The 26,677-nt window shown below is 45.2% G+C and overlaps 1 protein-coding gene across 3 annotated transcripts; it reads left to right on the forward strand.

Annotated features, from left to right (window-relative positions):
* The first annotated feature begins 2,631 nt into the window (after positions 1-2,631).
* On the forward strand, positions 2,632-14,272 carry LOC123160380 (MORC family CW-type zinc finger protein 3). 3 transcript variants are annotated; one of them, XM_044578198.1, is made up of 18 exons: positions 2,632-2,878; positions 4,583-4,640; positions 5,435-5,516; positions 6,116-6,266; positions 7,095-7,239; positions 7,588-7,870; positions 8,331-8,514; positions 9,164-9,265; positions 9,422-9,757; positions 10,256-10,339; positions 10,444-10,602; positions 11,133-11,216; positions 11,300-11,437; positions 12,258-12,370; positions 13,180-13,372; positions 13,461-13,530; positions 13,643-13,759; positions 13,899-14,272. In XM_044578198.1, exons 1-17 carry the CDS (start codon positions 2,876-2,878, stop codon positions 13,738-13,740), a joined length of 2,283 nt encoding a protein of 760 aa, XP_044434133.1. In that variant the 5' UTR covers positions 2,632-2,875; the 3' UTR covers positions 13,741-13,759; positions 13,899-14,272. The 3 variants fall into 3 exon arrangements, with proteins under 3 accessions (XP_044434133.1, XP_044434134.1, XP_044434132.1); XM_044578197.1 differs by lacking the exon at positions 2,632-2,878 and adding an exon at positions 3,022-3,891; XM_044578199.1 differs by lacking the exons at positions 2,632-2,878; positions 10,444-10,602 and adding an exon at positions 3,017-3,891.
* Positions 14,273-26,677: the final 12,405 nt, after the last annotated feature.

Raw genomic sequence — 26,677 nt, forward strand, 5'->3', positions numbered from 1 at the left:
TCATAATGTGCACAATGTGATCAAGGAGTTGATCGTGGTATGATGTGTTACGGAACGAGTAAAGAGACTTGCCGGTAATGAGATTGAACAAGGTATCAGGATACCGACGATCGAATCTCGGACAAGTATCATACCAGTAGACAAAGGGAATTGTATACGGGATTGATTGAATCCTTGACATCGTGGTTCATCCATGAGATCATTGTGGAACATGTGAGAGCCAACATGGGTATCCAGATCCCGCTGTTGGTTATTGGCCGGAGAGTTGTCTCGGTCATGTCTGCATGGTTCCCGAACCCGTAGGGTCCACACACTTAAGGTTCGATGACGCTAGGGTTATAGGAATAGATATACGTGGTTACCGAATGTTGTTCGGAGTCCCGGATGATATCTCGGACGTCACGGGGAGTTCCGAAATGGTCCGGAGGTAAAGATTTATATATGGGAAGTCCTATTTTGGTCACCGAAAAAGTTTCGGGTGCTATCGGTAAAGTACCGGGACCACCGGGAGGGTCCCGGGGGTCCACCAGGTGGGGCCACTGGCCCGAGAGGGCTGCGTGGGCCAAGTGTGGAAGGGGACCAGCCCCAGGTGGGCTGGTGCGCCCCCCACCAGGGCCCAAGGCGAAGAGAGAAGGGAAAGGGGGAAACCCTAGGCTCAGATGGGCCTAAGGCCCACCTAGTGGTGCGCCCCCCCTCTCCCCCCCTTGGCCGCCCCCCTAGATGGGATCTAGGGCTGGCCGCCATCCCTAGGGGTGGAAACCTAGATGGGGGCGCAACCCCTCCCTTCCCCCTATATATAGTGGGGGTTTGGGGCTGCCATACACATGAGAACGTCTCCCTCTTGGCGCAGCCCTACCCCTCTCCCTCCTCGTCTCTTGCGGTGCTTGGCGAAGCCCTGCTGGAGTGCCACGCTCCTCCACCATCACCACGCCGTCGTGCTGCTACTGGACGGAGTCTTCCCCAACCTCTCCCTCTCCCCTTGCTGGATCAAGGCACGGGAGACATCATCGGGCTGCACGTGTGTTGAACGCGGAGGCGCCGTTGTTCGGCGCTTAGATCATAATCAACCGCGATCTGAATCGCTACAAGTATGACTCCTTCATCCGCGTTCTTGTAACGCTTTCGCTTAGCGATCAACAAGGGTATGTAGATGCACTCCCCTTTCCCTCGTTGCTAGATTACTCCATATATTGATCTTGGTGATGCGTAGAAAATTTTAAATTTCTGCTACGTTCCCCAACAGGGGGAGGGGCGATGACGAGTTGCAGGATTGGTTGGTGTTGAACCTGAACTGCGGACTCATGAAACCCATAAGGATCCTAGGCCATCAGGTGTGTTGTTCTCGTGGTTACGAGAATATTTTTACGAGTGCCCGGAGAATGCAGTCCGACGCTTGTGAAGAAGTACGCCATGGATTATTTTTTGGAACCTCTTAAGCCAAATGGTGTTTCCAGATGGCATGTTTCCAAATGGTGTTTCCAAATAGCCAAAAGGTTTTATTCATCCAAATTAAGCATTACCCAAACCCTAACCCTAAATCCTAACATTAAGCGTAACGCAAACCCTAAGCTTTGTTCATCCACATCACGAAGCAACACTATTGAACCAACCATACTCATTAGTAAACATTGCAAACATGATATTATGGAACAATGTTCAAAACTAGGGTTAGGATCCACATGAACAAACCAACCAAACACACGAATCCAACCAATAAAAATTTATGAGACGAAGAAGATTACCTCAAGGAATGGAAAATGGCATCAATATGCAAGGATTTGAGGGGGTTTAAGTGGGGGAGAGAAAGAGAAAAAAATACAAGAGCTCGGAATGTCCAATGGGAAAGAAGAGAGTGAGGGGTGAGTGCTCGGGTACTCGGAATGCCCAACATTGACTGATTTAGCATTTCTGAGCTACCACGTCAGCGAGCAACGCCAACATGTTTCTGCCAGCAACGACATGCGTTTCCAAAAGTCAGTTTATGAAATACTCATCCATTTCTAGTATAAAGTTGAGACGTTTATTATTTTAGAACGAAGGGAGTAATTTTTTGGGAAGGAGTCGTAACAATGATTTTGGCCACTTCACCTGTGGAAACAGGATGACGAGACGGGACAGCTCGCTGTTGCGTCCACTGTACGGTCAAATCGAGCCGCAGCGAAGTCGCCGGCGCATGAGCGGCACGCGGAGGCGGAAAACAGAGCAGCAGCAGTCGACCACAAAAAAAGGAATCGTTCGCGACAAGACGAGACGCGACGAAAGAAAAGATTCTCCTCCCTCCGCCGGGGCGAAACAAAGCGCACGCACGCACGGCACGGAAGCCCCACCACCCCCCAACCTGCACGCCAAAAATGCTAGACTTACGTACAGATTTTTACGTACTGAGCTTACGTGCTGACTTGTCCTATTCTTATTCGTCTAGTGAACCATCCACTCCTAAATCCTAATTAACCGCCCCCCTCTGATTTCAGCGGTGTGCCCCGGCGGCAATTACGTAAAAGTTTTCGTAGCTTCCCGTAGGTGTAGCATTGCTCCCTGCACGCCACGTGATCCATCCATCGGCCGGAACGGAAACGCCCAGGCTCCCCCAGGCGGGGGGCATATCGGTCATTCCACACGCCGTCGTCGCCATTCATCACAGTGTACCAGCGGCGCAATCAACACCGGGGGTTTAGCGAGGCAACCGTTCCGTCTTCCTCTGCTCCTTCCTTCCTTCCCCGTGTTTACGACTTACGAGCACTAAACAGACCCGCACCTCCTCCAACCACCATCACCACCACCACCACCCTCCCTCCTCGGCCCGAACCCGGCCCGCGCTCTCCTCTCCCCCGCGCCGCCGCCGCTGCCGACGCCGCCCGCTCCGGCCGCGTCGCCAATGGTAATGCTTCGGTACCACAAGCCCTAGCTTCGCTCCCCTTCCTCCCTCCCTCAATCCCCGCCGCGGATTTCGCGGGGCGCGCGCGTCGATCGCGCCGCGCGAGGGGGACCTGTTCTGCCCGGTTCGCCGCCGGCCGGGTTATCGTTGCATGATGGCGTGCGCGTGCTGCGCTGCTCTCCTAGTCCTAGGGGTTGGGTCGTTCGTGGGCAGTTGGGGTTTGGGTGTTTGGGGTTTTTGAGACCAAGCGGGTGCGCGGCGCCGTTTGTGTGGCGCTTGATAGCCGACGCCCAACTCGCGTGCTCTGCAAAAGATTCCGGGCTCCTTGCTCGCGTAGTGGTTGATGCGTCCCCGCAGCATGATTTTTCCTTGTTTTTTTGTCTCTGCCAAAACAAAACAAAAAGGAACGGGGGCTCATGCGCATTAAATTCCCTCTCGTCGCCAAGCTATTTTCTGCTTCTTTGAAAAATGCCTTTTCTGGCAAATTGGTCTTCGCTTCTGCAGGGCCCGCAAGGGAGGGATAATCATGGGCACTAAAAACTTGCGTGCTTCCAATTTGTGTGCTCTGTTCTGTTCACTTGCTTTCTTCAATTTGTGTGGAAATGCCTACTTAAGCCAGGGAATGATTTTAATCATGTCAATTAAGCGATGGTCTTTGTATTGTGTGCTTTGGGGGTTGATTCGAAGCAGGAACCTGCTTTTGGCTGTGATCTTGAAGTATTTTGTACCTGATCTTGCTATGCGTGGAATCGGATAATCATCTTTAGTTGCATGACAAGGGCATTATTCATGGCCTTGGTGCTGTATTCGGTTATTTTGTTGTATCTTAGTTTTAACGATTTGGAGGTATATGGTGATATTATGTTGAAGCTTGTGCTTAGTTATGTATTTGGCAATAGTGTGTGTATGATATTTTGGCCTTTGGGTCTTTGTCTGCCAGGTCTTGGAGGGGTTGTGGTTTGCCTGTATCATCTGCATTCCTTGAGGAATGCAATATGGAATCATTGTGTTACTTGGTAGGGTTGCTTTCCCATGTTATTAGAGGAATAATCATCTTGTTCCCCTGCTGCCTTATCTAGAAAGAGTAGTTTGGCTGTGTTCATTCATCCTCGAGGCACGGCCCCAGAGTTGAACTCTTTTGTTGTTGCACATGAAAAGGTTGCATTATCTGAAAATCAAGAACGAGTAACTATGCTGCATCTGGGCCACTAATAATGCTTAGGAGTGGCTTGTCCACCTGCTTCGTTTGTCAATAGGATTTTTTTGTAGTACAATTTGTGGATGTGGGATCACTTTCTTCCGTCTATTGGTATACTTAATGACCCATTTTTATTACTTCAGATTTTTTGTAAGTGTGCTCTGTTCATGTCTTGGCTACCAATGTTTTGTGTTTTACTTTAGAAAAACGGGGTTAAAGGGGGGGGGGGGGGGGGATTCCCTCCTTTACTACAAATTAATGCGTATAGCACCCCAGCGGAGTCCCCGTGGGGATTCGAACGCGGGTGGCGGGGTCAGCGATCTGAACACCACCCACTGAGCTAGCCCTCAGTTCTCATTTTGTGTTTTACTTGTATTGTTGTGTTTAACTTCATGGGCAGCATAACAGTTCTGTGTAACAGGTAGGCTTGACTGTAGTCTGCGCGTATGTGCACTAACATAAGCTTTGAAAAGAGTTAGTTATAATCTGATGTGTGTTGATGTTTCTAGGAGGCGAAGAAATGCGTGGAAGGGATTGATTTGAATGAACCACCACACAGAAACCGAGGTACGACTGTTGCTGTTATATTGAAAGACGGACCCTTTTGTAGATTCGGTCTGACATAGAAAAGTTGAGAGAAAATTGACCAACCCCACATGTATGTTGTACTATTCAAACTTGATATACTTCAAAGTCTCACCTGTAGTTTTAATTTTGGATAGTCTACCGCCTATAATACTAAGTGCATACTGACTATTGTGGTTGTATACTTTTATTAGCTTACATATGGATAATAAACTTGGATGATAGTTATCACATGCTAGTTGCCAAATTTATTCATTACCAACTTACGATTTTCCAAAGGTAGCAGTAAAAACCGAGCAAAAACTGAAAATAGAAGTTAGCAGGTACTCCCTTTGTCCCGAATTACTTGTCGTAGAAATGGATGTATCTAGAACTAAAAATACGTCTAGATAAATCCATTTCTGCGACAAGTAATTTGGGACGGAGGGATGATTTTTAATCTAGAGTAGAATTAGTTCGGAGTTTAAAGGGTGAGAATCTGCAAAAAAATAGTGTGGATTGATGAAGTTCACAGATTCTCACCCTTTAAACTCCGAACTAATTCTACTTTAGATTAAAAATCATCCCCTAAGCTTGAGACACTTATTTTGGGACGGAGGGAGTATTGAATAGCATCAACATATGTATCCAGTTTTTTTACTTGAGCTCAACACCTCCTATTATGAATAAATCTTGGTTTTTGCTGCTTTTTCCTTTTTCATTGGAATATGTCATACTATGTGGTACAATATAGGTGCTCCAAAACTTGCCATGAAGTGCGTATTTTCTTATGGTAGGTGTCGGGTTGAGCCATGTACTGCTGCAAAAGGATTGTAAGAACATATGCCGCACAAAAGCTTGTGATGTTTCAATAGAATTGTAAGTTGATCTTAATTTCCTCGACTGGTTATTCTAGTGTGTACTTTGTATACTAGCTTGGATCAAAATTATTCATGTTTTCTGTAGCATATTGTCGCTGACGAGTCAATTTATAGTTTACACTGTTGATGGGTGGGCTTCCCACTGCTGTTACAAAGCGAATGCGGCCATGATCATGTTTAACACTAGCCGCATCCACTCGAAGGTTTGCTTGGATACACAATGATCAGATCCAATGCTTCCAACCCAGAACTAAGTGTATCCAAACAGGCTCTGGGTGAAGTTATGACTTACCAAATTAAGAAGCTAGTTATTGCATAGGAGCACATGTAACCCCCCCCCCCCCCCCCCCCGGCGCATGCATTGTTTACATATTACAACGACCCAACCTCTAATAATTACAACTATGATATCCTTGGTTTCCTCAAATGTACAAACCAGGTATCCCAAGGAAATATAAGCAGAGCAAAAGGGAGTATTTTTTTCAAAATTACTGTGGGAGCGTTCTCTTTTACATGTTTTTTTCCCGCTTGGCAGAAGGTTGTACCAGCATTCGATGCTGTCAGAACACTAGAGTAATTTTATGCTTTCCTTTACAGGCCCTCTCTTTGGTCAATTAGTAATTTCGTGTCAAGTAAGGTATACGAGCTGAATAATTTCCTGAAATTTTCGCTGTATCCTGATCCGGAAGATGCTCGCCAGAGTAGTGAATGGGGAAAGTTTATACATTTCCTTTGGCACAATAAGAGGGTAAATATATTTTCCACTTCATGGGTATTCAGTTATTTACTCATCATTACTATGGGAGATACAATATAGGCTATAGTTTCTATCTTCAAATTACTCTTTGAAAAATGGGGATGTGGATGGTGGAGAAGGGCGGACACTATGTTTCAACACTCCCCTCACGTCTAGGCTCCACCACACCTTAGACATGGGGTCAATGTAGGCTGCAAGTATTATTTTTTTTATCAATGATAATGTGTTGACTGGGTCTTCAGCTCGAGGCCTCTCGGTTCTGTTGGATGCACCAGCCAGTTCACCCAAAAGAATGAACTGCCAGAGAAGGGCTGGCGATATATTTCAACAGTTACCACCCTGAAAGATTACACTTCTATTGGCGGGTTGGGGCTACTTGACAGCTAGAGGCCTTGGGCATGGGTTAAAGTAACAGGAGCGGTTGAGACAGAAAAGTAATGAAGGTGTGAGAAAGAGGGATGCACCAGCCAGTTCACCCAAAAAAATGAACTGGCAGAGAAGGGCTGGGCAATATATTTCAACAGTTACCATCCTGAAAGATTACACTTCTATTGGTGGGGTGTGGCTACTGGATAGCTAGAGGCGTTAGGCACGGGTTAAAGTAACAGGAGCGGTTGAGACAGAAAAGTAATGAAGATGTGAGAAAGAGGGATGCAATACTGTTAGGAATGTTTAGTTTTCAATGAATGGAATTTAGAATTGGGGCAGGGTTTTTGTAGCCTGCAAGTCGAGCAATTTGTATGTATTTAAAGCAATCCACTAGCTTTATTTTGTTGCCTGTTAAGTGAAGACCCTTGTTCTTTCTTGTTTATCTTGTAGGCCGGTATTGTTAGACATGGGTCCTTCACCTTTCACATTCTTCCTGCTCAATCTGAAGAACGCCCTAACTACTCACATGCTGTGATCTTGTATGAGACTGAACGAAAAGATCCTGTAATCTGCAAAAGGAGGACCGGAATATCCGGTGAGAGTTTTGCTATATTACTTGGACAATAATGTATTGCTTGGGTTATCCATTATTTGTCCTTCATGAGTATATATTTTAGTCAGCCTGCTGTACTGTTTATTTGCTTACTAGGGGAAGCTGACATCATGTCATTTCTTAAGAGTCGCATTTGCTGAGCTTTAGTTTTTACATTCTTTATGTGGATCATTACTTCATGTTGTTGACGGAAGTTCTATACTTCTATCTATAGTTGGAGCTGAAGCTCTGCATCATCTTATGCCATTGTTTGCTATTAGCTACTCCCTACTGCTGATCTGAATTGTTTTTTCTTATCAACTGTTTTTCACTTATTTGATGTGCCACCAGAGAAATCCAACAAAAGCGAGGAGATCTGTGATAGTGTACCCAATCCAAGAGTGCTGAATGCTTCACATATACACCATGATCCAGAATCCTCACCATGTGAATCTGTTGAAGATGGTAATAGAATTTCAGATTCATTAGTGAAAAGGGGAACATCTACTCTTAGAAAAAATTTCGTCAGCACAGACCCTACTTATCTCCGAACACTCAGTCAGACACATGCTGGCTGGATCTTTGGAGCAATAGCAGAGCTCATTGACAACTCCAGAGATGCTGGTGCATCCAGGTATCTACATGACTTCAATATGCTAAACTCAGAAAAAAATGTTTATTTTTAAAATTATTTTTAGGACAGTCTGTCAACCCGGGTGATATATCATGTTGCATTATGTAACCTTAGTTATTCAAGATATTATCTAGTAATTTTGGTAATAGATATTTCAATGTCTCCAAGAGGTTTTCAACCCTTTAATATCTTCAAAAATAATAAGTGAAAAAATACACATTGAAAGCCATCGCTGTGCCAATCTAAGCCTTATTTTTATTGTCTCATTATATGCTCCTCTTCCAGGTGAATATGTACAAAACATGCTGCTTTTATTTTGTAATTAAAATTAATGTTACCTGTAGCAATACATTTTCTGAACATTCCTCACTGAGAGATAGCATTTGACATATTTGGAGCTACTCCTGTTGTTTTATTGTATTGACTGCTTATTCTTGTTGTTCTTCAATCCTTCTGCAAGGTTGGATATTTTCATCCAAACTATGTTTTCGAAGAAAGCAGCAGGCAAAGTTCCTGTTTTATCTGTGATTGATGATGGGCGTGGCATGGCTTACCCTGAAATGATGAGAATGATCTCATTTGGTCATAAACGACCAAATGAACATTGCAATGAGCAGATTGGGAGGTTTGGAATTGGATTTAAGGTAAATATCTATCATAAAACAAGTTGTAGAAGGTCTTCATATCTTTCTGCGTAACACTTGATTCCCCTCTTCTTTATACTGTCTTCTGTTATTCATGATTGATGTAGTCCGTGTTATGATTTACCTTTAAATACGTCACTAAAGCTGCTACATCCTGAGCCGCCGCGAATGTTGTGTTGCAATAATTTTTCTGATTTATTTGAAATGTGGGACTGAAATATGTCTGCCATGATGATAGCTTCATATATTTCTCTTGCCTACAATGCACTATTAAGACATATAATGCTGTTGAGTAAATGAAGACTTGTTTGCCTGTTACTAAATATATACTTCCAGACATGTGTTCTTTGCCTATTATACTGTCAGTGGCTCACTGCTACAGTCATTCGTTAGTATTGCCAGCTAGGTTTTCCTGTGCAATGCTATCATGCTAGTGCTATTATGTTTAACTTGACTGCGCAAGCAATGAGTGAAGTAACGATTAGTTGCCACTTGAAAGTTGTTGTTTGCACTGATAGGAAATGTTCTACAGGAACCGTAGCATCTGCCCGCTGCATTGCTTTACCCCTAGATTTATGGAGGTTAAACTCTAAATACTAAATTACATCTTGCAACTCTTCTTCATTCAAATTTGGGTGCTGTTTTGTAGACTGGTGCAATGAAACTTGGGAAAGATGCAATTGTGCTTACCCAAACTTCAACTTCCAGATCAGTGTCCTTTCTATCCCAGTCTTTTAATGAAAATAAAGATGTAAGCAGTGCTCAACTTTTTTACTCCTTGTCTACTACTCCCTCCGTTCCATAATGTAAGACATTTTTTGACATTAGTGTAGTGTCAAAAAAACGTCTTACATTATGGGACGGAGGGAGTATTATGTTAAGGCTATAATAGTTTGATTTGCTACAGAATCTTGAGATCCCTGTGGTGACCTATCGGAAGGAAGGACAATACATGGAAGTTGATTTGAGTGTCCAGTCTGAAGCTACTGCAAAATATAACCTAAATGCTATCAAGGAATTCTCTCCCTTTAATGAGTATTTCATCGGAGAAAAGCTAGGTTTATTTGGTGAAGAGGGTACTGGAACACAGATTTATATATGGAATTTAGATAGGTGGGGTAAAGACTACACCTTGGACTGGAATTCAGGGAGGACTGATGAAAACCCCACTGACAAAGGTCATGGAGACATATTAATCCGGTCAAAAAGAGTCAGATCACGTCTAGGACAAACAAGTAAACAGGTGTGTGTTGTACTTTTGCCCCTGTTTAAGAATTCGTCCGATTAACCAGTTAACTTGCCGATTAATCCCTACTCATAGGGTCATCAAGTAGCTGATAAACCGATAAATCGTCCGATTAATTGATTAAATGGCTGATTAACTTACCAATTAGCCTTTTAATCTCCTACTTGCCAGCTAACATAGCAGTTACTAGTTAACGATTTCCTCAACAATGCTTTTGCTTCCGACACAAGAGATAAACTTCTAGGCTCAATTCAAGATAAATGAATTTTATATTTATAGCTTTAAAGTTGATATTTTGGGGCTTGATGAGCTTGAGAACCTGGATATTATATTCACACACATTCAGTACTCTCTAATGCCATGCTTGACTTTGTGATGTCAAACTTATTCTTCTTAATTTCGTTTTTCTGGTTCGTTCTGTCTGCGTGCACTTTGCTTTATGGAACTGCTACAAATGTGGCATGGCTTGACTTGTTGATTAATTATATTGTGTAGGTCCCATTGGACTATTCACTTCACTCTTACCTGGAAGTTATCTTCCGGAATCCTCGAATGAAAATCACAGTGCAAGGGTCTAAGGTAAATGCACATGTCATATAAATGTTGGTTTCCATGTGATATTCTCCCATCTTTATGTTGTTGGGGCACAATATATCCCTGTTTATAATTTATGTGGTCTCTAGGTCAAAGCGCGTCCTTTGGACAAGAGCCTTAACACGACTTCAGTGATTTCTGGTGACATTGCGGGAAGGACCATTGAGTTGACTATTGGAATGAGCAAAGTAGAATGGGAAAGAACGAACTGTGGGGTTTTCTTGTATTGGCGTGGTCGACTAATAGAGGTGGGATTAGCTGACATTGCACTAAATGACTAACCTGACCATCTTCAGCTAGCTATATATGCCTGTTGGTCCAACCACCTTTTTGCCTATTTTATTGTTTGGCCAACTGACTTTTTCTTTGTTTCGTGGCTATTACCACAGTATATATTTTATAAAACAAGTTCAGCTACCACAAGCTGAGCCTTTGTCGTGCTCATAGGCTGCAGTGCTTTTACTCCATTACAGTGCACTTTTTTTTTGCATTGCGTGCTGGGGTGGGTAGGAGTGTGGAGTTAACCCCGTGTGTGTTGAGCATTGAAAACTATATTGAATGTAATACCTAGCTAAGTTGAGCTTTTTCATGTTCAGTGTATTAGTTCTACCTTACAAACAATAAATGTTTGTTTCGTTGCAGGAAGCTGTTTGCACCTTAAACAATTTAACATATATTTTAGACTTTACAGTACTTCAATACCTTCAGTGTGAATATTCTTTGCCTCTACACATGTGCATGCTTTTTCTAACATTTGATTTTAATGTTATTTTCTCAGTCTTACAAACGTGTTGGAGGTCAAATGCATAATGCTGACACGGGACGTGGAGTAATAGGAGTTGCAGATATTACAGAACTCGTTGTATGGTTCATAATATCTTGGCTTTGGTAGGGATGTTGTTCAGTTTCATCTTGTTTGAATAAACTTCTCCATTTATCCTGCAGGATGATGAAGATGGCAATTCATGGGTTCTTAACAGCAAACAAGGTTTTCAAGATTGTGAAATGTATGCTGAGCTGGAGGAATGGCTGGGTAGCAGTATGGATGAATACTGGGAAACAAATTTTGACAATGTAGAATTGGTATGAATTTAGACATAGTTTATATTGGGAAATATCTTGTCAGGCATATCTGGTCACAAACTGCTTTATGAAATATTTTTGCATTAGATTTGGCAAGAGACAAGTACTCCCTCTGTTTCTAAATATAAGCCCTTTAGATTTCAATACGGACTACATAAGGATGTATGTAGACATATTTTAGAGTGTAGATTCACTCATTTTGCTTCGTATGTAGTCCATATTGGAATCTCTAAAAGGTCTTATATTTAGGAATCGAGGGAGTAGATAGCAACACTACAACATCGATAGATTTGGACATAACTGATCATACATTTACTGAGAACAAAACTACGGTCTGTTTCATTTTGTATTTATTTGATACCTCTCATATGAAAATGTTAACCATAGCGAGTAGGAACGGAAATATGGTAGACTCTCAACGGGGTGAAGTCCCCGTCTCGTATCATCATGGTATGTAGACAATCGAAAATAATTTTAGTTATTATGAGTTTGAAAGCTACTTACCTTCTGAAACTATGGTGATGGACGTATACACATCGGTGTGATGTATGCACCTTCTCTTTGCAGAATATATGTACTTTACTACGGAAAACATATTTTACATGTATATAATCAATCATGCTGCTAGGGATGTAGTAGTGGGGTAAGGGATCGGGGTTGCTCTTCAATCCTTGTTTCTGTTAGTGATCAGGAGCCAAATGTTTATTATCCAAGAACTAAGTTATGACGGTGGTACCTTTAAGGTTTTCCTGTACAATTCTGGAAGATTATGTCCGCTGCATTTAGAAGTGTTACTCACTCTACACCTTTCTTTATCTAGGGAAAAGCGGCCGGCCGCTGCAAGCCTGATCATGAATGGGTTCAGTGTTATGGCTGTCGTAAATGGAGAGTGTTGACTGCCGGCTTTGATACGGAATCTCTACCAGATCAATGGTTTGTATCAGGCAATCATACCCAACATCATACTCCCTCCGTCCGGAAATACTTGTCCTAACCATTTCTAGGACAAGTATTTCCGGAAGGAGGGAGTACAGGATAAGCTTTTTGTTTTACCGTGTACAGGATAAGCTTAGTTGATGAACTGTAGTGATTTTATAATTCTAAAGGAATTCTTTTGAGTGTCCCCCATCATAGCCGGGGGAAATTTGGAGCCTACAGTTTGCAACAATATCGACTGTACTTAGGATTTGACTTCTGTGACTAGGATTTGGCTCTATACAAAAAATAAATTCCTGGGGTTCATCCCGGAAGCCAGCTACATGCCAGTTTGACTCTATGCTAACCAATTACTGTTCAAATTTTGCCAAGTTCAAAATTTCCAGTTTCTTGTTGGAACTGCAAACTAGAATGAAAATACAGTTCAAAAACATGAAAATAATAAATTTCATGTCAATCATGTCTGACACAGCACTAGAAATAACTATTTTACACTCACATATCATGATTTATTGTTTTCTGACTGTCTTCTTGATTACTTCATCTTGCTAGTTCAGCATGTGCTTACTGGATGATTTTTCATTTTGCATTTAAATTTTGTAATCATCAGCTAATAATATTTGTGTCAAGATTAAGAACTCTATTCACTAATAAGATCAAATAATATTCTTGTATCATCACAATTCTAAGGGTTTAAGAAACATACAGTAACTTAAATATCTTGGTTCTGTAAAATTTATATATGGGATAGCCTCTTTACTTCTTTTCTTTTGACAGTTCTGAAGTTTTGACACCTGAAATTTCAGGTTTTGCTTGATGCCACCCTTCAATGGGAAATGTATGATACCAGAGCAACAAATGGGCCAAGGTACCATAACCATAGGCGAGAAAAGGTCCGGTAATGTTGGCCGCATTAGGATTACCCAGCGGGAAGCTACAGCTAAGGTTGATACAAACAAAACAGGGAACAATGAGTTCAGTCAGGATGAAGACGTGAAGGTAACTACAAACCTAAGGATTATATGCATGTCATGTTTTTTGAAGGTCAATTCATGTCATGTATAACTCAATTGTGTTGTGTGCGCAGAATGTAAAGCTAATCCCAACAATCGTCAACAAGCGAAAGAATACTTCCAACGGCACGAACAGCATCGAAGGTATGCATGTGCTGTGTAGACAAAATAGAAACGCTGGAAAGTAACAAGATTAGGGAAAACCTCTAAGTTTATCATCTGACTTCCTTGCATGCACTACCAATGGGCTTGTCAGATGATTTGGACAGCAATTCCTCGCAAACTGAGTCTGTTGCTCCTCGCCATGTTTTGAAGAGGATACGAAGGGGTGCCGCAAGAAGTTGCAAGACGTGATGATGAATAACAATGCACGGTAAACTGTTGTGTTTTTGTTTTTGTTTCATTTACAGAGTCATTTTACTCCTGTCCTTTTTTTCTAGATTTTGGTCAACTTGCAACTCTTCTGTCTTTTTATCTGCCTCATGCCCCTGATAAATATTTATTTTTTACAGGCAGCAAAGTTTCCTTCTTGGAACTGTTCCTGGGGTGCTGCAGCAGTTAGATCATGATCGTTAGGCTCAAACAAACTCCAATAGTTAACCAAATTCGTTTCTGTTGATAGCTTCCGTGGCGGTGAAACTAGTATGTCGGCCAAATGTGGAGAAGTGGGATCGAAGCTAACCAAATGTGTGTGTAACTACTAACTAGTGTCTGTCGGTTTTGCCTTGGTATGCTACAACTCCCGTTGCATTAATGGTTGTGCAAGTGTATTCACACAGTGGGCTAAGTCGGTGGTTTGGTATATCGTCCGAAAAGCTACAGAGAGTGATGTCTCTACAACTGCAACAGTCATGAGTGAATTCTGAACTTAAAAGTTTTTGTGTTCGCTATTGGCAAGTTGCCTGAATTTGTAACTCGCGCCAATCGATTTCTGGAGCGCAGCCCTGAGGCGCAGACTGCCTCAGAGCTGGGGATGCAGCAATATCTTTTTCTTAATGGACAGGTTGATGGTTTGGGGTGGGCTGACAGCGCCAGAGAAGAATGGTGGGGGTTTAGAAGGACTAGATGGAAAGTGTGGATTGCGGCACCCCGCACCCCTGCCGAGTGCGTTCATACCCAACCAGGCAACCATCCAACCCGGAGGATGGGGCGTCGACCTGTTGGCTGGGCAGCCGAGGTTGCTGCCAGCCCACCTGAGTTCAAGTCCTGGCTTGGACACGTGGTGCTCGCGGAGTTTCTCCTATAAAAAAATGTCAACGAGGGTTAGCCCTTGGGTTGGTCTCATTTGATAGATTGACATGATGAAAGGGAAAAGTGTGCAGGTTTACAACAGTACATAAAAAACAAAGAAGAATTGCAGCATACAATAACTTATTTACAATGCAGTGACATTATATCTAACTTGATAGAACACTATTCATATTCGATTCAAGCTGTTATATGATGGCATCACCCACCAGTCCACTATTCATATTCGAGAGACTGAAGGAAATATAGACCATTGATTCCATCATTTGAATTTTTGAAAGAAAGATATAGGAGTAACTAAGCACTAATAACAATAATGGTTTGGTTAATTACATCACTTTAAGCATGTCATAGAAAATGTCACATGATATACCAAAAGCAAGTCCTCAAAGTAGCCTAAGAGAACCGATATATATATATAGTTCTTCTGTGACATACGATGAAAGTAGTGTATTGGATAGCTTATAAGATCTTGCTCGTCGAGGCGTTGTCCGAAAGAACTGTTGACACCCTTACAATTCAATGAAACATGAATCGTCAGTTTAGGACACCCTTACCATGTGAGCATGTTGCAAATATCTACTCCCTCCATTCGGAATTAGTTGGCGCATAAATGGATGTATCTAGATGTATTTTAGTTCTAGATACATCCATTTCTGAGACAAGTAATTCCAAACGGAGGGAGTAACAGAGGTTATAATGGGCCAATGGAAAAGAAATTGCCCAAAAAACAGAACAATAGAGACAGTTGTCACATTTGCCTTATCCATGATGCCACAAAACCAATTTTAAGCTCGAGCATATAAAAATAAGTACTCGCAAAGCAGGTGAGAACCTCGCCATGACAAAGCTATACCGACTTCTTCTGCTTCATGATGATGAACTAATTATCATGACCTCCACAACCGTCACGGCTCCGCCTCGACAATCTCTCCTTGTTCCGCACAATGTGGCACCTGGCATCAAAGAAAAAAATTAGAACCATATTTGAAAAGGAGACCTGGTATAAACCAAGTCTGCAGTCATTCTGTCTTGTATATAAATAAACATTGTACATGAAGATGAGTAGTGCTACTGGCCCAAGAAGTACATGTAACAGGACAACCATAGCTCACATAAGTAACAAAAGTGCATATCCAAAAAGATAGGGAGCAAGGTATATTTCTAATCATATGATAACTGAAATGTACCCCTTTCGCTATTCTCCCACATTCATCAAAATAAAAATATGCGTCGGCAACTAAAACGGCAACTTTGTAGTCAGCTGGAGAAACATTAAAGAGGGACATCCAAAATCAAATAGTGAGGATATACGGCTATTTTAGTCTACAAATCTACAGTATATGACTTTATGATTTGCTCTTGATAAAAAACCTTAGTATTTACACCAACTGATCAAAGCCACTTAATCAAGCGAACAGAGGCTGTGATGTCCTGGTTTAGGGGAGGAAAATAAGAAAAGAATCCCAACAAAAAATGTGATCATGTACATGAAAGATTCCCCATTTTGATGAACCTTTATTATTAGACTGCTACAGTTCTACTTACCTAAGTATATCTAATTACTGATAAACCCTAGCTTAGGATTTAGGTAGTGTGAACATTACTAACAAGCAAAATCACTCAAGAGATAGCTGGAAAATATTTGGTAACTTTTTCGTTTACACAAAACCATCTAGCAGGCAACAAAGGAATCAAAATATAGTCCATGCTAGCTTCTTAAGCCAAAAAATGGTATACATATGTACTTGCAAGATAACATGTCCGTTCCTATAAATTCAAACGCCTATGTGAGTTATTGATAGATTAATGGGAGGAGGGGTAGTCAGAGAGAGAGAGAGAGAGAGAGAGATGATAGACAGCGACCTGCAATCATATTATTTATAGTTCAGAGTTAGACAGTAAATATCATATGCTTATCAAATAGGAAATATGGTGATCTGCATGCTATCCTGAAAAAGCAAGATGAACTATATGTACTCCCTCCATTCCAAAATAAGTCTCACTTATTCTACAACTTTGTACTAAATCAGCGACACTTATTTTGGGACGGGGGGAGTATTATAAAGTTATATCTGTTGAAGCTTGTCAAAGTTGAGTAATTCCAAATGCTGCACTGGATATGTTTAGTTCCATCTTATTCTATACAGAAAACATCAGTCATTGTATTGGAAAACTAAACCCACCAACACTTATCAGAGCTACATATATATGAATGTTAATAACAAAACACTTTCAATGAGTACTCAGGTCTGCTTACATATATTTTCAAAAGGCTACCTCAAGTAGTATTAATAAACTAAACCAACCAAAAGCATAATTCTAAATCCTATGCGAGTTATTTGGTTGACAAAGTCCTGGTACATTAATAGACTATGTGAGTTATTGGTAGATTATTCCACTGAAATAATGGACTTAAATATATACATTGGCAGCATGAGCCACCGCTAAGAGGCTTAGCCCGCTATTCAAAACTTTGAATAATTCTGAGAAGCACTTGGTTTGAGTGGAATGTATATTTTACCTTAAAGGCGATGTGATATTACACCTGCAAACTCATCTCTCCTAGTCCTAGACCTCTGATCGAAGATCAAGCTCCTGAGCTACTCGTTTCGTTGTAGTGGCATTTGGAATTGACTCGCTGGTGAGCTTACTTTCTGACCCTTTCTTTAGTTGGGCTGCCGAGATAGTTTACAATATTTCAGCTCTTCCATTAAATGCAGTGAAAGGCAAGGAGACCAATATGAAATCAAACATTGACTAAGTAGTGCATGTGTTGAACCATTGATAATGAAAAGAAACAACTGAAGTATAATCTATATGCTATTGTTGCGAGGTGCACAAATGAAGAAATGCTTGAAATGCTTACTTGAGACACAGAGCTTCTGCCAGACCTGCCTCGAGTCCCCTGAGCTGATCCTTTGGACCATTGGATTTTTTTTCTGTCATCACAAGAGAGCACAAGTCAGCAAGACCAAACACCTTCAGCTTTAAATCAGAAATTGTACAGCAACCCAAGTTAACTAATCACCAAAAACACCAAAATTATTCTGCAGGTCATGTAATTCTGCACTTCCGAGATTTGCAGATCAAACGGCTCGCCGCCATCAATGAACTGAATAGCTAACAACTGGTATTGTATGCTTCAAACATCACTCCCATGTGTTTCATAGCTTAAAGGATTTGTACTTGCTTAGAACCAAAAGCCAAAAAGAAAATAATTGTGCTTGTTCTAACTGAATTGTGTCAAGGGCCTCAGTGCCCAAGACAGCGGGGCCTCGACTACGTAGTTCGTAGTCTCGGTGGATAGGAGCGCTAGGGTTTTTGCCTGGCTGCTCAATGGTGCGGGAGGAGAGGATAGGAGACAGAGGAAGAGGTAGGAGATAATAACTTTATTGCTTATCCCTAAAGGGTGCTAACTGTCTGATATATAAAGGCCCCATGGGCTAATAACAAACTAGAAACCTATACGAAATAAACTAGTCTAGGAACTAATGTGCCCGGATCAGGACTCCTGTCCAGCCTGCGCCTTGCCTGATGCGGCCGTCGGCTGCTCCTGGCCGCGCGGCCCACGTCTGTAAGACGTGCCCCACATGACATCTCTCCCCCCCTCGACGAGCAGCTCGTCCTCGAGCTGAAAAGCGGGGTAGCGCTCGACGAAACTGTCAAGATCCTCCCATGTAGCTGACGAAGCTGCTTCACCCTTCCAGTGGACGAGTAGCTGGCGAACGCCGCGTGCTAGGCGCGCACGAGTCACGCGCTCTGGTTCTGGAACGGCCGCCCCGTTGTGGATCGAAGGCAATCCCGGCGGTGTAGTTGGAGGAAGGCCGAAGAACTTCTTGAGGAGACCCACGTGGAACACGTCATGGAGGCGCGAGCGTGCCGGAAGCTCAAGACGGTATGCCACGTCGTTGATCACTTCTGAAATGCGGTACGGCCCATAGAATCGTGGCTTGAGCTTGCCCCTGGTTGGCAAGTTGAGAGAGGACGCGGCGCGCTGTCGAAGGCGAAGCCAAACCCAATCGCCCACCTCATGCCGAATGTCCCGATGACGTCTGTCGTAGTAGGACTTATAGACCGCCTGTGCCTGTTGTAGACGATAGCGGACGTCCTCGATAAGTTCGTCGCGCTCAGCCATGCTCCTGGCCACTGCAGCCACCCGTGTGTCGCCGGGCTCGTAAGAGCGAATAGTGGGAGGGTCACGGCCATACACAAGCTTGAACGGAGTCTCTTGGGTTGCTGTCTGGTAGGCGGTGTTGTATATGTACTCAGCCCAGGGAAGCCACCGGAGCCACTGCTTGGGACGATCCCCGGTAAGACACCGTAAATACATCACAATGATCTTGTTAGCAGCCTCCGTTTGACCATCCGACTGCGGGTGAAATGCTGACGTCATGTGCAGCTTTGTCCCCGTGAGGCGCATGAGCTCTCGCCAAAAAGCGGAGGTGAAGACGGGGTCGCGGTCAGAGACCATGGACTGCGGCACGCCATGGAGACGAACAACCTCAGCGAAGAACACCTGTGCCACTGACTCTGCCGTGTATGGGTGGGCTAACGCCACAAAATGGCAATACTTGCTGAAGCGATCCACCACGGTGAGGATGACAGACTTCCCGCCTACTCGAGGAAGCGCTTCCACGAAGTCGATGCCGATGTCAGTCCACACGCCCGTGGGTACCGGCAGCGGCAGTAGCAGCCCAGCGGGGTGCAAGTGCTCGGACTTGTACCGCTGGCAAGTACCGCAAGTGTGGATGTACTCCTGCACCGTCTTGCGAAGGTTAGGTGCGTGGAAATCGCGGCGGAGACGATGCAATGTGCGCAGGACGCCTTCATGCCCATCATCGTGCACGGCACTGAGAATCTCCTGGAGTAGCGGGGATGACGGCGGAATGTAGAGGCGGCCGTTGAAAGTAACGAGGCCGTCGGAGAGCGCCCAAGGCTGTTGCCGCGCACCTGCCGTGATATCCTCCCGCAGTGCGACGAGCGCCGGATCAGTGGATGTCGCTTGCCGGAGGCGATCGATGAAGTCGAAACGAGGCCCTGAGACCGCCATGAGCGGTGTCTCCTCCGTGTCACGGCAGGAAAGTGCATCCGCCACCGTGTTGGTACTACCTGCCTTGTACTCCACCGTAAAGTCGAATCCCAGGAGTTTGCCAACCCAATGATGCTGCGGGATGGTGGCCAAACGCTGGTCAAGCAGAAATTTGAGGCTGTAATGATCCGTTTTTACCACAAACTGACACCCCCATAGGTACGGCCTCCAATGGCGAATCGCGAGCACCAGGCCGATGAGTTCCCGTTCATACGCTGCCAGGGAACGGTGACGTGGCGCGGCTGGCCGGCTAAAGAAAGCCACCGGGTGGTGGTCCTGAAGAAGGACGGCCCCGAAACCGTACGTCGATGCGTCACACTCGACGATGAACGGCCGTGTAAAATCCGGTAACGCGAGGACGGGAGCCGTGGTGATTGCCGTCTTGAGGGTGGTAAAAGCTGCTGCCGCCTCCGGCGACCAAGAGAAACCATCCTTGCGAAGGAGGGCCGTCAGGGGCGCGGCAACCACGCCAAAGTCCTTGACAAACTTGCGGTAGTACCCCGCAAGGCCGAGAAAGCCCCGAACCGCGCGCGCCGAGCGTGGTTGCGGCCAGTCCGCCAGTGCCTGCACCTTTTCCGGATCCATGGCCACGCCTGCAGCGGAGATGGTGTGACCCAGGTATGCGATTGATTCAACGGCGAACGCGCATTTGGAGCGCTTGACGAAGAGCCGGTGCTGGTGCAGGACCGTGAAGACGGTGCGCACATGTCGGAGATGGTCAGCCCATGTCTCGCTGAAAATGAGGATGTCGTCAAAGAAGACGAGAACAAAACGGCGCAGGTATGTCCGCAGCAGATCATTCATGAGGGCCTGGAACGTGGCCGGCGCGTTGCAGAGTCCGAACGGCATCACCAGAAACTCGTAGAGGCCGTCATGAGTACGGAAAGTTGTCTTCGGGATGTCCTCCGCACGCATCCGCACCTGGTGGTAGCCGGAACGTAAATCGAGCTTGGTGAAGAAACGAGCGTGCCGTAGCTCGTCGAGGAGTTCGTCCACCACCGGAATCGGGAACGCATTCTTGACAGTAATGGCGTTCAGGGCGCGATAATCGATGCAGAAGCGCCAGGACCCGTCGGCCTTGCGGACTAGCAGTACCGGGGACGAGAATGCGGAACAACTCGCACGGATGATACCTTGGGCGAGCATGGCGGCGCACTGACGCTCCAGCTCGTCCTTGTGCGCGGCCGGGTATCGATACGGACGGACGGCCACCGGGGCGGAACCAGGTAGCAGGGTGATGCCGTGATCGCGGCTGCGGGGCGGTGGCACGCCGGAGGGGTCGGCGAAGATGCCGTCGAACTCGGTGATGATGGCGTCCAGGAAGTCGCGGTCGCTGCATGATTTTAGGGCTGGCCCGTCCGGTCCTGCAATGCCGTGCCAGCACACCCGATGGCCCCGTCGCCAGAATGTCATGGAGAGGGCTCGGAAATCCCACAGGATCGGTCCGAGCGACGCCAGCCACTGCGTGCCCAGGACGATGTCGTAGCCCGCGAGCGGCAAGGCGAGGAAATCCTCCGCGAACTCCTCGTGGCCGATGCGGAAGGGCACGACGCGGTACGCGCCCTGGCACGGAACGCGCTCGCCGTTGGCCACCGTGACGCGCATCTTCTCTGTGGTGGGGGGCGGTAACGTAGCACGAGCGGCCGCCTCTTCGGCGATGAAGTTGTGGGTGGAGCCTGAATCGATCAGGGCGAGGAGGGAGACACCTCCGAGAGTAATCTGCATCTGCATGGTTTCACTCGTGCGCACGCCGGCGATCGCGTGGAGCGAGATTTGAGGGTCGGCCCGCGATGCATCATCAGTGGCGGAGGCCGCGTCGTCGTCGTCGTCGTCCGGCGCTAAGTCGAGGAGAAAGATGCGCTGGCACACGCGGTTGTGGCCCCTGCCAAACTTCTCGTTACAGTTGAAGCAAAGGCCCAGGCGACGGCGTTCCTCCATCTCTGTCTGGGAGAGACGCTTGATTGGGCGTCCGTCCGGCAGATTGTGGCCCTGCTGAGGTGCGGCTGGTGGGGCCGGAGCGGGGGGCGCGAGGCGTGGTCCTGGTGTCGGCAGGATGCCCTTCTGTGGAAAACGCACCGGTGGCGCGGCGGAAAGCGCGCACTGGTCGCGCAGCTCCAATTTGCGGGCGAGGCTCATGGCGACGGCGAGGGACTGTGGGTTATGGATCTCCACGTCGAGGCTGAGGGGTGGCTGGAGTCCCGCGGTGAAGATCTGCACTTTCTGTGTCTCGGATAAGGTGCCTGCCCGGGGAAGGAGTGCCTCAAACCGCTCCTGGAAGTCGACGACGGACGTCGTGCGTTTGCACGCCATTAGTTCGCCCAGCGGGTTAGCGCGCAGCGGTGGCCCGAAGCGGAGATTGAGCAGCTCGTAGAAGCGGCGCCACGGAGGTGTGCCCTCGTCGCGCTGGACCTGCATATACCAAAGTTGGGCAGGACCCTCGAGATTGTAGGACGCCATCCACACCTTCTCCTCCTCGGCGATCCGTTGTTGATGGAAGAAGGACTCGCATCTGTTGATGAAGGCGAGCGGATCAGACTTGCCGTCGAACTTGGGGAAGTCCATCTTCTGGAACCTGGGCGGCCGATCATTGTGGTGCTGCCCATCATGGGCGGCGGCAGCGCTGGATGAAGAGGAGGACTTGTCCTTCTGGAGTGCGGTGACGGACGACTGCAGGGACATCACCGTGGCCGTCAAGGCCTCGATCATCTTAGCCAGATCCGCGGTGGTCGGTTCTGCCATGCCGGAAGTGACCGAGGTGGCAGCGGATTGTGGCGATGTCGGGGAGCTGGGCGCGGACACAGGGGGGAAAGCGGCCGGCAGATGGAGCGTGGACGAGGAGGAGGATCGCCTGGAACCTGATACCAAGTTGTCAAGGGCCTCAGTGCCCAAGACAGCGGGGCCTCGACTACGTAGTTCGTAGTCTCGGTGGATAGGAGCGCTAGGGTTTTTGCCTGGCTGCTCAATGGTGCGGGAGGAGAGGATAGGAGACAGAGGAAGAGGTAGGAGATAATAACTTTATTGCTTATCCCTAAAGGGTGCTAACTGTCTGATATATAAAGGCCCCATGGGCTAATAACAAACTAGAAACCTATACGAAATAAACTAGTCTAGGAACTAATGTGCCCGGATCAGGACTCCTGTCCAGCCTGCGCCTTGCCTGATGCGGCCGTCGGCTGCTCCTGGCCGCGCGGCCCACGTCTGTAAGACGTGCCCCACATGACAATTGTAACACGAATTTTTGGTACATTCCCTAAACAGACAGTTGAAATTGCCCTACATCTCATGAACATGGACCTCATAGAAAATTCTTCTACTTGATGATTCATTCATGGAATTTGGATACAGAAGTGTGGTACACGGATGCAAATATCCACTAAATAATTAGGCAAAACTGATCAATCTTGTACATAGTGGATATTGTCAACCCTGTACACTGTCCCCGCAGGCATAATCGAGTCCTAACCTACTCTACTGGTACTTAGTGAGACCATTCCCGAGGCAAACGTTCATGTAGCGGTGAAAATTCTACCAAATTTGCGGTGTCAGACTAAAAGCACAGTATGGACCTTACTCGTAGCAGCAGGCCGACGCGTCCTCCAACGGTCCCGCTCCGCCGTGCCCGCCGTTCTGTGCTGCATAGAGCTTTGGAAGGGCCATATCCATGCTCTCAACTATAGTAACTTCATTTACCGAATGGGACCATGATAATGGAAGGATGGGACCGTGCTCTTTACAAATGGACCTCATAACAACAGCAAGACCAAAGCAAAAGCACACTTTCCTGACACAAAAGTACATAATATTAACTTATATATGCATTGTACATTGTAAAAGGAAAAAAGTTTATTAGTCACCTTGACAGTGTACCTCCAAACACCAAAATGACTAATAATTTCCTAGGGAATTAGAAAGACAGCATCGAACAGATTACAGTTCAAGATGGACCACCTTTGTGCTTTTTTAAGAACCCAAGAATAAAAGAAGCATCCGCAGATTCTTGTTGATACATTAGAACTTACAAAGTTCTAAATGTACTTGACAGATCAAAATAGTAGGAAACTAAATTAACTCTGCATTCCTAACAACAATAAAATAGCAAGCAAGAAGCATTAAAAGAAAACAGAGAGCAGCATGAGCACACAACATTAAAAAATTGGGTCACCTTAAGATCAAGAACCAGTGGCACTCTCTCCATTCAGATCAAGAAAGAAAACATAGAGCAGCATGAGCACGCAACATAAAAAAAATTGGTTAACCTTAAGAACAAGAACCAGATGCCCTCTCCATATAGATAAAAAAGAAAGAACCATCATAAACATCCTAAGCCGCAATGGAGGCACACACCAACTCCTGCATACAAAACATGAAGTGTATTTTAGTTTCATAGATAATGGTCTATGAAGGGTCTTTTACTAAATGCATAGTACCCTATGCCTTTAGTATCCCAACCAGAACCAAAACCCAAACAAATGGTCAACTAAGAGAATGGTCTACCAAAACGACGAACCAAATTATCTCATAGAAGATACCATAACTGCATCAGGATCCAAAAATATGTCGTAAAAACATAGGGCACTAAGGCCAATGTAGATAAGAAGACATTGTCGCAGTGGAGACGCAAAGACAGGGGGTCGAGGTCATAGGGGGAAGCGCTCACCCAAGGAGCAATACTGTACATATGTCACCCAGAAAAATATAATCCAATGTATTGAAAAAATATACAAGCACCTTGATGATACTATACATATGTCAACCAGAAAATAAAAGGCTTACTATACATATACATATGTCCTCCAATTTCCATAAATTCTAATAAATAATGTTCAGCTAAGAACAGAGTTGGGAGCAACCAAAATTACACAAATAATCAAGCATAAACCTAAGAATAGGTCACAAAGTTACATAGTGCTCAATGGATGTTTATCCCACTATTTTTGCAGCCTAAGACCAGTTTCTATAGTCTACACTCCTCCACTTGTTTGCCTATTCCAGCAAGTAGATGGCCTGAGGCCTGAATAATGAATCTATGTAACTAAAAAGACAGAGCATTCACATGACAGTGCCATGGATCAAGAGGCCTCTAATCTAAGAATATAAAAGAGGAAAACTATACAATAAATGTGATGAAAGCCAGGAAAACTGAGCGCTTGAGATCAGAATTGCAAGCATAAACAGAAGAGATACCTTCATGTTCAGACCCCTGACCCCGACCCTGCAGTGAACGATGTGGACGCCCCAGCGAGCCTTGAGATCCGATGCATAGTGGTGGCACACAATGGCATCCACTTTAGCAAAACTGCATGTAAGCAGATTTTACACTAACTGCAACATAAGCAGAAATGGACAACACAATACAATGATTTAAGGTAAGCAACTTTTACAAAAAAAAACTTAAAATCATGCCTGCCATTTACTACGTGCTCTAGGTCCATCTATAGTCCATTTAATTACTGCATGCTCGGTTTCTTCTAAATGGCTCGTTTCTTCTAAATGTGAACACATATATGTATCTTTGAACACCTGATATATCTATATCTTGGAGTCTGGGCTAGCACATCTAATCCTAAGTAGGAATCTAGGTCGCCTTTAAAATCAGGAAAAATAAAAGCAGAAAACACCAAGCTTTCTATGACAATTTTCACTTGAGGCATCAAATGTTCATGCAAAAGATAAGATCATAATAGAAAGGCTCAACATATTCCAATGGGACCCACCTTGTATTTATTTTTTAGGATTCTTTTGGTATACAACATAAGCCTTTGATTGAAATCTTTGACAACATTATATATCTTGGAACTACCCCCACCTTGTGCAAACTAACCTGCACAAAGAACAACAATGCATTTTCCCCTTCAGAAACAACACTTTTGGTAAGAAAACAAATAACAGTGGGAATAAACCAGAACACATTGACATTCTTTGTGTTCTTGACCTGGCAGCAAGATAAAAACATATGATTAACCTGGCAAAATACTAAAGTCGCACAACATAAACTTATCGGCAGTATAACTATTACAAAGTGAGAAGCAAAAATGACATTACTGGAAGCAAAAGGAGAAGCAATAAGCCTAATGAGATAACAATGATATAATGTTTCCAATAAGTAATAGGAAGCATATACTTTTTCTTTTTGCATCACCTTCTCTCTCCAATCAGCTTCTAGATATGTGACACTCCTGATAACTGAATTTCAGTTAGTATAACCTGCAAATCAATAGGAAGCAAAAATCTAAGTTGAATCAATTGAAGCATAAAGAGAGAACATTAGAGAGGAAAACACAATTTAAGAAGCAAGAATGAGCTGTGGGTGTTCGGCCTACTCTATTGAAACATATTTAGAAAGGTAGATCTGCTATACCTGGGGCGTGCAGAGGCAGCAGAAGTTGAGCTCCTCTTGGTGCGTGGTTCGTGCTGGATATCCTCGTCCACCACTGGCAGGTGCTCGTCCAGAGGGTCGACGAGGGATGGAGCGGTGGCCTGCGGTTGATGGTCGAGGAGTAGAAGACGATGCGGCAGCGGCTGTAAGGAGCGCCGCCAAGCAGGGGAGCGGGGGCGGAGGCTGCGGACGAGGAGAGATCAACGGCGCCCTTGCTGCACGACCATTACCGTGGGCCAACACGGATCCGGGGGGGAGGCACGTCGACCTCGCTGTATACGTGCACCTCCTTCGTCCACCACTGCATGGGAAGGGATGGCCGCCCACCTCCTTCGTTGCCGGCCTCGGGATCCGACAGCCACGACTGGTCACGAGGATGAAGGCCACCAGGGCAAGCGGAAGTGGCGTTTGTTGGACGTGTGTGGCGGGCAGAGGGAAAACCATTCACGTTCTTGGGTCACGACATTTTAGTAACCCTTTTAGTTGTAATTACAGTCGTTGAAGCTTGCAACCAGAGATCCGACGGCCTGGATCGTTTCAGCCAGAGATCCGACGGGCTGGATCATTTTGGACAG

The sequence above is a fragment of the Triticum aestivum genome, chromosome 7B (assembly GCF_018294505.1).
Source record: "Triticum aestivum cultivar Chinese Spring chromosome 7B, IWGSC CS RefSeq v2.1, whole genome shotgun sequence".
NCBI lineage: Eukaryota > Viridiplantae > Streptophyta > Magnoliopsida > Poales > Poaceae > Triticum > Triticum aestivum.

Excerpts from the sequence above, each read along its gene's own strand:
- LOC123160380 (XM_044578197.1), top strand. The coding sequence starts at position 3,871 with ATGGAATCATTGTGTTACTTG. Across the intron at positions 3,892-4,582 it reads TGGAATCATTGTGTTACTTG|GAGGCGAAGAAATGCGTGGA; the intron begins GTAGGGTTGCTT and ends TGATGTTTCTAG. Across the intron at positions 10,340-10,443 it reads TCACAGTGCAAGGGTCTAAG|GTCAAAGCGCGTCCTTTGGA; the intron begins GTAAATGCACAT and ends TGTGGTCTCTAG.